At 45.2% G+C, this 12,136-nt stretch overlaps 1 protein-coding gene across 4 annotated transcripts in view; it reads left to right on the forward strand.

Annotated features, from left to right (window-relative positions):
- Positions 1–326: 326 nt before the first annotated feature.
- TTC12 (tetratricopeptide repeat domain 12) overlaps positions 327–12,136 on the forward strand; it is a 35,123-nt gene continuing 23,313 nt past the window's right edge. For 2 of the 4 annotated variants that reach the window (XM_073320841.1, XM_073320844.1), the window contains exons 1-8: positions 343–422; positions 2,170–2,266; positions 4,179–4,330; positions 5,329–5,359; positions 5,897–5,974; positions 6,851–6,972; positions 9,246–9,305; positions 10,620–10,691. In XM_073320841.1, coding sequence (XP_073176942.1) covers positions 2,203–2,266; positions 4,179–4,330; positions 5,329–5,359; positions 5,897–5,974; positions 6,851–6,972; positions 9,246–9,305; positions 10,620–10,691 — 579 coding nt within the window. In that variant the 5' untranslated portion in view covers positions 343–422; positions 2,170–2,202. Of the gene's footprint in view, positions 423–1,725; positions 1,797–2,169; positions 2,267–4,178; positions 4,331–5,328; positions 5,360–5,896; positions 5,975–6,850; positions 6,973–9,245; positions 9,306–10,619; positions 10,692–12,136 lie in introns of those variants that run through there. The other 2 variants (XM_073320843.1, XM_073320842.1) reach the window with 2 other exon arrangements.

The raw sequence follows: 12,136 nt of genomic DNA on the forward strand, positions 1-12,136 counted from the left end.
CAATGGGCTGTTGCAACAGGAGGCTTATGGGGGGGCGGGGGGGGCAGTGCCGGGGCTGGGGGGGGGCTCTGCTCTGGGGGTGAAGGGGAGGGGCTTTCCTGGGGCTTTCCTGGCTCCTCCAACCCCATTGGACAAGCCTTTGACCTCTGCCCCCTGACCTCTGCCCCCCCCTCAGGTTCTGTCTGCATCTCCTCTGTAGCTGCCCCCGCCGCCTGGTCCCTCTGAGGGGGCCCCGCCCATCTCGGCACAGCACCGCCTCCTCCCGGGGCCAGGCCCCGCCCACCGGCGGCCGCTATTGGCTGCGCCGAGGGAGGAAGGGGCGGAGCATCATGGGCTCGTTACCGAGGCGACCAGCGGGACGCTGCTGACCCGGTAACTGCCCGGCTCCCGCCCGGCCTGCCGCAGGGCGCGGCTCGCAGGGGGTGAGCAGGAACCCCCCATCGCCCGCCCCCAACTGCCCCCCATCGCCCGCCTCTCGCCAGCCCCCCACCGCCCCCCTCCGCGCAGCCCCCATCTCCCCACCGCCCCCGCCTCTCCCCAGCCCCCCACCGCCCCCTCCGTGCAGCCCCCAGCCCCCCACCGCCCCCGCCTCTCCTCAGCCCCCCATCGCTCCCCACTACCCGCCCCCACTCTCCCCCACCACGCAGCCCCCCATCTCCCCAGCCCTCCATTGCTCCCCACCTTTCTCTGCTCTCCAGCCCCGCATTGCTCCCCACCCCCTGCCCACACCATCCCCCCCCCCATGCAGCCCCCATCTCTCCCCACTCCCCAGGCTCCCCATCCTGTGGCCCCACCGTTCCCCCCCAGTTCCCCACCATTCCTCCCTCCGGGCAGCACCACACCATTCCCACCTCTCCCTGCTCCCCACCCCGCCCCCCCCCGCAACCCCTGCCCCACCTCTCCATGCTGCCATACAGTCCCGACCTTTGCCTGCCCTCCCTGCAGCCCCCACCCGGTCCTTCCCAGCTCCCCACGCTGCAGCCCCAACCTCTCCCTGATCACAGCACCCTCATTTCCCCCACTTCCTGCAGCCCCTGCCCCACTTCTCCCCACCTCGCAGGCCCCCCACCTCTATCTCCTTCCTAGCTCCCCACCCTGCAGCCCCAACCTCGTCCTGATCTCCACAGTGCCCTCATTGCCCCCACCTCTCCCTGTGGCCATCTGTTCCATCTCTACCCACCCCAAATCCCCACAGCCCGCACTTCTCCCTGCTCCCCACCCTGCAGCCCCCCAGTCCTTACCACTGCCTCCGACAGCCTTGCTGCTCCACCCCACAGTACCCCAACTGCTTCCCAACTTTTCCCAGCCTCACCTCCCAGTTCCCCAGCCTCTCCCTGCCATTAACCTCCCCCAGGCCTACAGCCCCCTGTCCCTACAGTGCCCCATCTCTCCCTGCTCTAACGGGCCACTATGCGTGACTTCCTTGCAGACAAAGGTGCTAGCGGATGGAGGCTTCTGGTCCGCCGGGGTAGCAGCAGCAGCAGGGCCAGCTTCCCCTGCCAGCCCACTTTGGCCCTGTTGGGTGTGGAGTAGGGAGTGTGACAGGAGAACTCAGTCTCCATATCCCAATCATCCCTCAGGCATGATGCTGTCTGAAAGGGGCCTATGGAGCCAGGGTGTCAAAGGAGCTCAGCTTGCAGTGTTCTCAGTGGGGACTGGGAGGGACTGTGTAATTTTAAATGAGGTTTCTCCATTCTCAGTGGTAGGGTGGAGGGGGACTCTCTTTGGTTCTCAGTGGGAGCTGCTGGGTCCTGACCACTTCTGAAAATGTGATCAACTAAGTGCTGGTAGTGGTGGTGAGTTTGTGACACAGACCCCTGTCCTGTGGGGCTTGAGGTTGACATTATGTAATACTCTGAGTAACTTATGATGGTACTCTAGTTCTGGGCTGGAAACAAGCTGTCAAAGCCCAAGTGAGAATGGTAAAGGGAAAGTGAACCAATGTTCACAAAAAGAAGAAGAGTACTAGTGGCACCTTAGAGACTAACCAATTTATTTGAGCATAAGCTTTCGTGAGCTACAGCTCACTTCATCGGATGCATTCCAACGAATGTTGTGAATCATCCAGTCTCCCCAGATGTGGCGGCAAACCTGTATTAAAATAACCAATAGGTTATTTTTAGGCTTTGTAAGTTGTTTTTTTTCTCCTTCTGTTATTCCTTCTTCTAGGTTCCAGTCCACCCCCTTAAGTCATTCTGTACCATGATGGCTGATGAGCTGGAGGAGAGAGATTTGCAGAAATTCCTGAGAGATGTGGATGAAATTAGTAAGTGTACTGTAAACATGGTGGGGCAGATTTACACTTGGTTGGAGTGTTGCTCAGGTGAAGTCACTGCGTTAAGGACAGCATTGGCTTCTGGTTTTAGTGCCCACCTTAAGACATTTGTGGAGATACTGAGCTCCTAACTCCAGCTGATCTTGATAAGAGCTGTGAGCGCTTAGCACCTCTGAAAACCAGACCCAAATGGTCTTTAGTTGGGCACCAGGTAATGGAACAGTCAAAATCAGACCTTGCTTTAGAAAATGTTGGCTATGATCTTTCCTTATGTATAACAATGTTTATAAAAAATACTCTCATAGAGTGAGGCCCCAGTCCTGAAGGCAGTGGGGCACTTCATGAATGCAGGCAGTCACTTCCAGGAATGGGGGTCTTAGTAACTGGGCTAGCAAACAAAGAAGTGAAATTAAAAAATTGGAATTTTTGATAAGTGATGGTAATAGATGGCATTTCTATAGCCCCTTTCATCTGAGGATCTCAAAGTATTTTGCAGACATTAACTTATGAAGTCTTATAACGCCTCTGTGAAGTAGCTAAGGGACCCACCACTAACTTCTAGCCATCTCTGGAAGGATTGCCACAGTTTTTTTTTTTTTTAGCAGAGCATAGGAATCCTATGCAGCAGTTTAGGACAGGAAGTAAAATAGAAGAATAACATAGCCACTTGAAACTGCAGCAGAAATTTAGGTCTAAAAGGGAATTACCTGAGAGACCTGCATATTTGTCTTTCTTACTAAGATTGGAAAACTTCATTGATGTCCAAATGACAGCAGTGTTCACTATGGTTTGGGGGGCTTCTTTTGTGTTCTCTCCTGTTGCTGTTTCTGAAGTTAGACTCCCAGCCAGAGGCAAAAGAAAACAAGTGTCTTTGGCACTGAACGTATAACAAATGATAAAAAATAAATCAAAATGTACCCAAATAGGGGATTTTGTATTTTAAACAGAAAAGAACTCTGTATTTTTGAAACTGCTCTATTTTTATCAGTGAAATTTGATCTTTTGGCATCTACCCTCACTGAAATGCTGGTTATTGTGTCACATTATTGCCTTAATCTTTGTTCAGTGATAAATACCCAAATAGAAAACCGAAATCATTTGAGGTGGACAAATAAAGAGAATTAGAGAGCAAAAGGAAGAAAAAACAAAAGAAGAAAAGATCATACAGTTTTGATCACTGTGTTTAGTTTTTGAAATCTCTGAGTGCTTGGAGATGTGAAGCTTGCCAGATACTGGCAATGCCTCTAAATGCCTCCGGTTATTATTTTATTTTTAGAGTCATGTAAATCATTGGTAGAACTTAGAGATGGGGAAAAAACTTGTTAGATTGAGTCCATCCCCCTGCTAACATTTGGAGCTATAACCTATGGAGGGAGTATCAGATATTAAACTGAAGCTACCCTGAACCATAGCCAAAAGGCCAAAGACAGATGAATTTTTTTTTTTTAGTTTATAAATGTTGTCCTTGTCATGTGTATATTACATCAAGTCTTTTAGTGCACATCTACACTTTGAGCTGGGGGTGTGATTCCCAAGTTGAGAAGACATACTCTCACTGGCTGTCACTGAGTAATCACACTACAGATAGAATGTAGCCGTGGAAGCACAAGCTGTGAAATGAGCCAGCCACCCTGAGTATGTGTGTAGGATCTCAGATGGTTATAAACTGGCTAGCTGCCCTGAGTACCACAGCTTGTGTGGCTGTGTTTAGTGTGCTAGCTTGATGAGAACTAGTGCACTCTCTCCTCAAGCTGGGAATCACACCCCACCTCAGAGCATGGGCATACTCTCAATCATACATTCAGCTCCTTCTGGCTTCAAAGGCATGTGTAACCAAAGGGAAAACTTGACTCCTGGTCTCTCTGAGTTCATTTTATTTCAAGTTTGTTTGGTTTTGTTTTAGCCAACTTGGTTCAAGGCTTGAACTCCACAGACCCAGCTGTCCAGGAAAAAGCCATCTCTGATACAGAGAAAAGACTTCAGCTCAAGGAGGTCAGAGATGATGGAGAATGCAAGACCAAGTTGAACAGAACAGTTGTTTACTCACAAGATGTGGTAAGACTTATGATCTCTTTTCGAGTATCAGATGTAGGCAGTTAGTCTTTCAAATGATATAAGTGCAGCTATCTTGCCACTTATGCAAACCCAAGACAAACCTCATAAGTATTGTTACAAATAAAGGTCAAATGTAGCTTAAACCTATGTTTAATTTTCCTCACTGGAAAGCATATGAGAGAATACCCCACATCATGTTTTACAGCCTATACCTCTTTTCTTCAGGAGATCACTGGGTGCTAATAGCAAAGAAGAAGCAGGTGCTTAGATGCTGCAACATGTGGATACTGTTTGCTGCTTTCTGATCCAAAGCCAGTCAAAATCTTGAGAGGCTTTAATTCAGACATTAGTAGCTAGATTTTCAGGTGCCTAAAGATTCAGATAGTTGACTAGTGGGATTTTCAGAAGTACCTAAGCAGGTTAGGCACCTAACACCTGTTGAAATCAATAGCAGTTGGGCGCCTATCCTGCTTAGGCACTTTAGAGAATCCCACAAAGCATGTATCCGCATCTTTAGGCACCTACATATCTTTGAAAGCTGGCCCTAAGTGTTGTGCAGCTGCTCCTATTCTTATTAAAAGAAATGCTTTTATAATGAAGTGTACCCCAGCAGATTGCTATTGCAGTTAGAATAATCAGATTGCAGTGGTGAATTTTCCCATGTGAAGAGTCTAACAGAAATTCTTAGCCAAATTGATTTTGCAAGAGGACACCTGAGGATTGAATTGTTTTCTTTTGTTCCGTGACTTTAAATGCATCTGATGGAGTTAGTTTTGACAAGTTTAAAAACTGCTTCTCTTGTTACTAGACTCATGTTGTTATACATCTGCTTTTTAAGCTGCTTTGAAAAATGAATGTGCTCTATTTTTTGCAATCCATATTTTCTCATGAAAATTGCAGCTAGTTTAGAAATAACTATATTTAAATTTATTTTCATTCCAGTTCAAACCTAACCTTTTTGTATCTGTGTTTGTGTGTCACTCATCCAACTTTTTCAGACCACGCGGAATATGGAGACAGTGAGACAAGGTAGGACAAGGTTCACCTCTCCAATAATTATCCCCTGTTCAATTTGTATCAATAAAGCTAGAGTAAGGATTGCAGATTGCTTTCCCTGATTCAGCTGCCTCATGCAGGGCCTGATCCAACTCCATCTGAAGTCAATGTGAATCTTTCAGTTGACTCTGAGAGGTGTATCAGAAAGTTATAATTGCTTACAAGTCCTGTGTGCCTGGCTGGATTGTGCGTAGTAAAGAATTTTTTCAGCATATTCTCTACCTCTCATCTAAGAACCTCATTATTCTGAATCAAAAAGAGGCATCTCTTAGAGAAGAGCTACTTAAAGAGGCAGGTATGCAAATCTAGGGCAGCATTACGGCCGTTGTATGTAATAGCTTATCACACACGTTCCGCATTATATCAAATTAATGAAATACGTCCTTAAGATTTTCTCTATGGAGAAAACATGTCTCAGAAATGACTTTTCTCTCATCTGCAATTTGATTGTAATGAGTAAATCTTTTCTTTCATTGACTGAAATGCTACCCTAACTCTGCTGGCTCTCAGACAGCTTCATGTCAGCATTAGAGAAAGATGCAAAAGAACGAGCCAAAAGAAGGAAGAAAAATGAACGTTTGGCGAATGGTAATTGCTGAAGTTTTACATTTTTGATGTCCACTAAGCACTACTTAAAAAGAACAGAGCTGAATTAAGCTGGTAAACTAGCCTGTTAGCCACATTTTTATAAGAACGTAAGAACCAGCCATGCTGGGTTAGACCAAAGGTCCATCTAGCCCAGTATCCTGTCTGCCAACAGTGGCCAATACCAGGTACCCCCGAGGGAATGAACAGAACAGGTAATCATCAAGTGATCCATCCCCTGTCGCCCACTCCCAGCTTCTGGCAAACAGAGGCTAGGGATACCACCCCTGCCCATCCTGGCTAATAGCCATTGCTGGACCTATCCTCCATGAACTTATCTAGTTCTTTTTTTAACCCTGGTATAGTCTTAGCCTTCACAATATCCTCTGGGAAGGAGTTCCACAGGTTGACTGTGCGTTGTGTATGCACATTGATGAGACTGGGGACAAGGAAGCAGGCATTTGGTGTTCCATAGTACCTATGATCTTATGTATAGCATTGATTAGAAGAGAACATGGGCTATACGCAGTAGGTACTGAGGTCTTTTGGAACGCATTCCTCTTAATAGCTCTCCCCTTTATGATAAAGAGACTTAAGGTTTGGAGTGAGAGATATGTAGTGTGTGGGAAGATGTAAATAATAGGCTATAAAGAGAAAATACAAATGGCCTGAGTTTGTCTTTTAGAACATGAAAGGGGCACGTAAATGAAAATGCACAGAGAAAAGTCTGTTGCATGCTATGCCCAATGAACACAGTTCCAATAGAGGCAATACAGTGGGAATCTCAGGGCAAGCTGCAGCAGGAAAACATGGTTTCTGTCCACTGTGTTTACAACTGGAAATAATGACATTTGCAATACATGACTCTTGTTGCTGCAGCCCTGAAAGAGAAGGGAAATGATGCATTCAGTAAAGGAGACTATGCCACAGCTATCCAGCGATACACTGAAGGGCTGGAGAAACAGAAGGATATGCAGGTGCTGTACACGAACAGAGCACAGGTCAGTGTGTGAAAAATCTGCTGTAGATGTATTGTTCAGGTACAAAACAGCCTAAGCTACCTGCAGGTGGCACATGAGAATCATTGCTCTGTTGTCTAAGACAATTTCAGGAGTTCAGATGTGTTGCAGATGAACTGGAAAATGGAGGAAGAGCAGCACATAAGGTAGTTTGTCCCGGGCCATTCTCCACAGTGGTGCTTTAGGTCTCATTTTTGCTAACAGGAGTTGATGGGATCTACTTTACTGCCCTGTTAGCAACAGTGAATATTAATATGATTAAAAGTTACCAGCAAAGTACTTTAGACTAAACTCTGTATTGAAACTTTCTCTTTAGTTTCTTGCACTGATCAAGAATTCAGCTTCACTGGAGAGGCTGTGATGCAAATCATGCTGCCTTTTATGGCTCTGAACTAATTCCTCAGTCATGTGTAGCATTTTATGCTCTCTCTACGCAAGTGTCTAACAGAAAGTATTGAGCCATGAACATCAGCCTATAATGTAATATCCATCCTCGTATACTGTGCCAATTGCCATGGTATCAGAGACCTGCTATTGAGTGCCCAATAGCTGGTACTAAAGGAAAACAGAAAGCAAAAATAATCAGTCATGCATCTTTTGTAGCTTTGTGCAAGGAGTGTCTCTATATTCCCTTTTGTTGCCACTAACCATCCTTGCCTCTCTTTTTATCATAATCTCTAATGGAGGCTAATTCTCTGACATGCCCATATGAAGGGAAGAATCTGTTGTCCTGATATTTTCTAAATAGGCTGTAGAGAGCTGAATGTTACCACAGGTGATGAGCTCTTTACCTACCTTGTATGCCAAGGGGGGGCCGGCAGAGCTCCTATCTGCTCCATTTTCCAAATATTATATCTTTAATAATAGACTAATAAATTTTAAGGCCAGAAGGTGGACCTTAGGATGATCATTATTTATTTGTATTATCATAGCCCTTAGGAGCCTCTGTCATGAACTAGGACCCTCGTGTCTTCCCCTAAGACCTTATCATCTAGTCTAACCTGCTCCATAGCACAGGCCATAGAATTTCACACACCTTAGATAGGTCAGTCACGCAGGAAGTCTGTATTGGGAACAGAACTCAAGTCTCATGCCTCCTAGCTTTAAACCCAGGGGCATCCTTCTTCCTCAAGTGTAAATCCTGCTCTTACTTCAGTACTTCCAGTCAACGTTATGTTTGACAGTTGAAACCACTTCCAAAAGCTTTGCAACCCATTCCATTGTGTGTAACTGTAAGGCCCCTCCCTATCATGCATCAGCAACAGGGCCTGCACCCTAAATTTTCAGCATTGTTGCACAGATCTCTTCCTCTCTAGCTAAAGGACTGACTAGTATAAGCCGATGCTGTGTTGAGAAAACTAATACTGTGAGAAGCAGTAGGTTCTGTGAAACTTTCACTCAATGGCATGCAACCTATGGAGTGGGCATTTTGCCTGCAGTGAGTATCTGTGGTTGGGTCCTTGCCAGAAGATTATGGTACTAATATGGATGTAAATTTATTTCTGTTCAGCAGGTTATCTCGTTGCCTTTTTATAATCTCAAAGGAAAAGTTGCATTTCAGAAAATCATTGGACAGCTATTGTTTTAATTCCTGGCCTGTGCCTCTGGCTTCCAGGAAGCAAAACCAAACCCGAAAGACACAACCCAGACTTTGGCTACTCCCTTGACCATGTGGGAATGATTCAGCAGTCTTCTAAAGTTCATTTTATTCCTGTTGTGACTGCAGCCTGTCTCCTGCATGGAGGGTCAGAATGAAGCCTAATCATGGAAGGGTTGTTTGTCCCACAAGCTCCATTGCTCTGCCCTTCCCCCCCACCCCACATTCAATGACAGCACAATGCACAGGTCATCCCCCATCCGCACCACGGCATGAAAAGAAAGTTCAGTGGGGTATATATATTTTTCAAGCTACCTTTTTTCTGAAAGATGAGGCAAATTTTTAATTGTGAACTGAGGACCTTTTCCTGCCCTAAGTTTAGTACAGACCCATGTGAGTTTTGTGCTTGGTTTGTGTTTAACTCACTTGAAAATCCACTGCACACTGATGCACAGACATGGTAAAACACCAGAAGCAGTTAATTATGTATCAGTCAATATGTTGGCACTCTCTGTGGGTTAAAGCATATCACTTTAATTAAACTAATGTCTGCACAGTACTTTGAACTTGGAAAAACATTATAGAGATACACAGTATTATAATTCTTCTTTGGGCTGATAAGTCTGCTGATCTGTATCCCATCTTGGCTTTATTTCAGGCTCACATGAAGTTGCAGGAGTACAAGAAAGTAATCAATGATTGTGAATGGGCTTTAAAGGTAAGTGCTTTGCCATTTCTTCAATCAGTTGGTAGGACACAGAGTGTAACTAGTTTCAGAGTAGCAGCCGTGTTAGGCTGTATCCGCAAAAAGGAAAGGAGTACTTGTGGCACCTTAGAGACTCACAAATTTATTTGAGCATAAGATTTCGTGAGCTACAGCTCAGTTCATCGGATGCATTCAGTGGAAAATACAGTGTGGAGATTTATATACACAGAGAACATGAAACAATGGGTGTTACGATACACACTGTAAGGAGAGTGATCAAGTAAGGTGAGCTATTACCAGCAGGAGAGCGGGGGGGGGGGGGGGGGAGGGAAACCTTTTGTAGTGGTAATCAAGGTGGGCCATTTCCAGCAGTTGACAAGAATGTCTGAGGAACAGTGAGGGGGGAATAAACGTGGGGAAATAGTTTTACTTTGTGTAATGATCCATCCACTCCCAGTCTTTATTCAAGCCTAAGTTAATTGTATCCAGTTTGCAAATTAATTCCAATTCAGCAGTCTCTCGTTGGAGTCTGTTTTTAAAGTTCTTTTTATTGAAGAATTGCCACTTTTATGTCTGTAATCGAGTGACCAGAGAGATTGAAGTGTTCTCCGACTGGTTTTTGAATGTTATAATTCTTGACATCTGATTTTTGTATGAGGGAACAGTGGTCCTGATCCTCATCTAATGTAAGTTATGATCCTGAAGTCAATGACAGTATTCTAGTTAACACCCACAGAGGATATGGTCCCAGGTTTTTAAAAAAAATTAATATATGCGGAGTATGGGTCCATGTTCTTATTTCTGATCAAACCACTAGTTTGTATGTATGATTAATGTCATATTGTTGATTTCTTCCCAATTGTGGCCTAAGGCTATCAAATGGTGAGACTGGGTCTACGTTTTGCAGTTTATAGGGTGCTGTGGGAGAAGGGTGACCCTGCTTTTCCCAAATATGGATGTGGTTCCTGCTTGAAAAGTCGAATATGTGGGGCCATGTCTTCTGCTAGTGTAAATCTGTGTATCTTTGCTGAAATCAATGGAGTTACATCAACTTACACCAGATCTGAGTGTATTAGTAGTATTCTGTATGAATAGAAATGAAAAGTATACTGAGAAATTTCCGTATGATAGCAATTGATTGTATTACAGAGGGCAGCCTAAGTGTTATTCAATTAACTGAAAGTCAGCTAGCTTCACTCAAAGTGCAGCACACTCCATGTTTATAGGTTTTTGGGCAGTTGCTGTAACTTTATTAGCCAGGAGGTTAGGCAGCAGCGTGTAATGATTCAAGATTCTAAACTATTTGATTAATTCTTTTTAATGCAGTGCAACGAAAAATGTATTAAAGCCTATTTCCATATGGGAAAAGCTCATCTGGCCCTGAAGGACTACAATGAGGTAAGCTGCACAAACCTTGTTGGGGTTGAGCCACATTCTCTTTTTAAATACTCTGGTGTAAATCTGGAGTAACTCCATTGGTTTAGCAACTTAGATAAGGTTTATACCAGTATAAGAATAAGCAGAATATATGTCTGCCCATTGTTTGGCATTATAAGGCAACGGAAGACCAGCTTGGCTTAATGGTGAAATCCTAGCGGATCTTAAACATAAAAAAGAAGCTTACAAGAAGTGGAAGGTTGGTCATATGACCAGGGAAGAGTATAAAAATATTGCTCGGGCATGTAGGAATGATATCAGGAGGGCCAAATCGCACCTGGAGCTGCAGCTAGCAAGAGATGTCAAGAGTAACAAGAAGGGCTTCTTCAGGTATGTTGGCAACAAGAAGAAAGCCAAGGAAAGTGTGGGCCCCTTACTGAATGAGGGAGGCAACCTAGTGACAGAGGATGTGGAAAAAGCTAATGTACTCAATGCTTTTTTTGCCTCTGTTTTCACTAACAAGGTCAGCTCCCAGACTGCTGCGCTGGGCATCACAAAATGGGGAAGAGATGGCCAGCCCTCTGTGGAGATAGAGGTGGTTAGGGACTATTTAGAAAAGCTGGACGTGCACAAGTCCATGAGGCCGGACGAGTTGCATCCGAGAGTGCTGAAGGAATTGGCGGCTGTGATTGCAGAGCCATTGGCCATTATCTTTGAAAACTCATGGCGAACGGGGGAAGTCCCGGATGACTGGAAAAAGGCTAATGTAGTGCCAATCTTTAAAAAAGGGAAGAAGGAGGATCCAGGGAACTACAGGCCAGTCAGCCTCACCTCAGTCCCTGGAAAAATCATGGAGCAGGTCCTCAAAGAATCAATCCTGAAGCACTTGCATGAGAGGAAAGTGATCAGGAACAGCCAGCATGGATTCACCAAGGGAAGGTCATGCCTGACTAATCTAATTGCCTTTTATGATGAGATTACTGGTTCTGTGGATGAAGGGAAAGCAGTGGATGTATTGTTTCTTGACTTTAGCAAAGCTTTTGACACAGTCTCCCACAGTATTCTTGTCAGCAAGTTAAGGAAGTATGGGCTGGATGAATGCACTATAAGGTGGGTAGAAAGCTGGCTAGATTGTCGGGCTCAACGGGTAGTGATTAATGGCTCCATGTCTAGTTGGCAGCCGGTGTCAAGTGGAGTGCCCCAAGGGTCGGTCCTGGGGCCGGTTTTGTTCAATATCTTCATAAATGATCTGGAGGATGGTGTGGATTGCACTCTCAGCAAATTTGCGGATGATACTAAACTGGGAGGAGTGGTAGATACGCTGGAGGGGAGGGATAGGATACAGAAGGACCTAGACAAATTGGAGGATTGGGCCAAAAGAAATCTGATGAGGTTCAATAAGGATAAGTGCAGGGTCCTGCACTTAGGATGGAAGAATCCAATGCACTGCTACAGACTAGGGACCG

This window comes from Lepidochelys kempii, chromosome 22 (assembly GCF_965140265.1).
Source record: "Lepidochelys kempii isolate rLepKem1 chromosome 22, rLepKem1.hap2, whole genome shotgun sequence".
NCBI classification, from domain to species: domain Eukaryota; kingdom Metazoa; phylum Chordata; order Testudines; family Cheloniidae; genus Lepidochelys; species Lepidochelys kempii.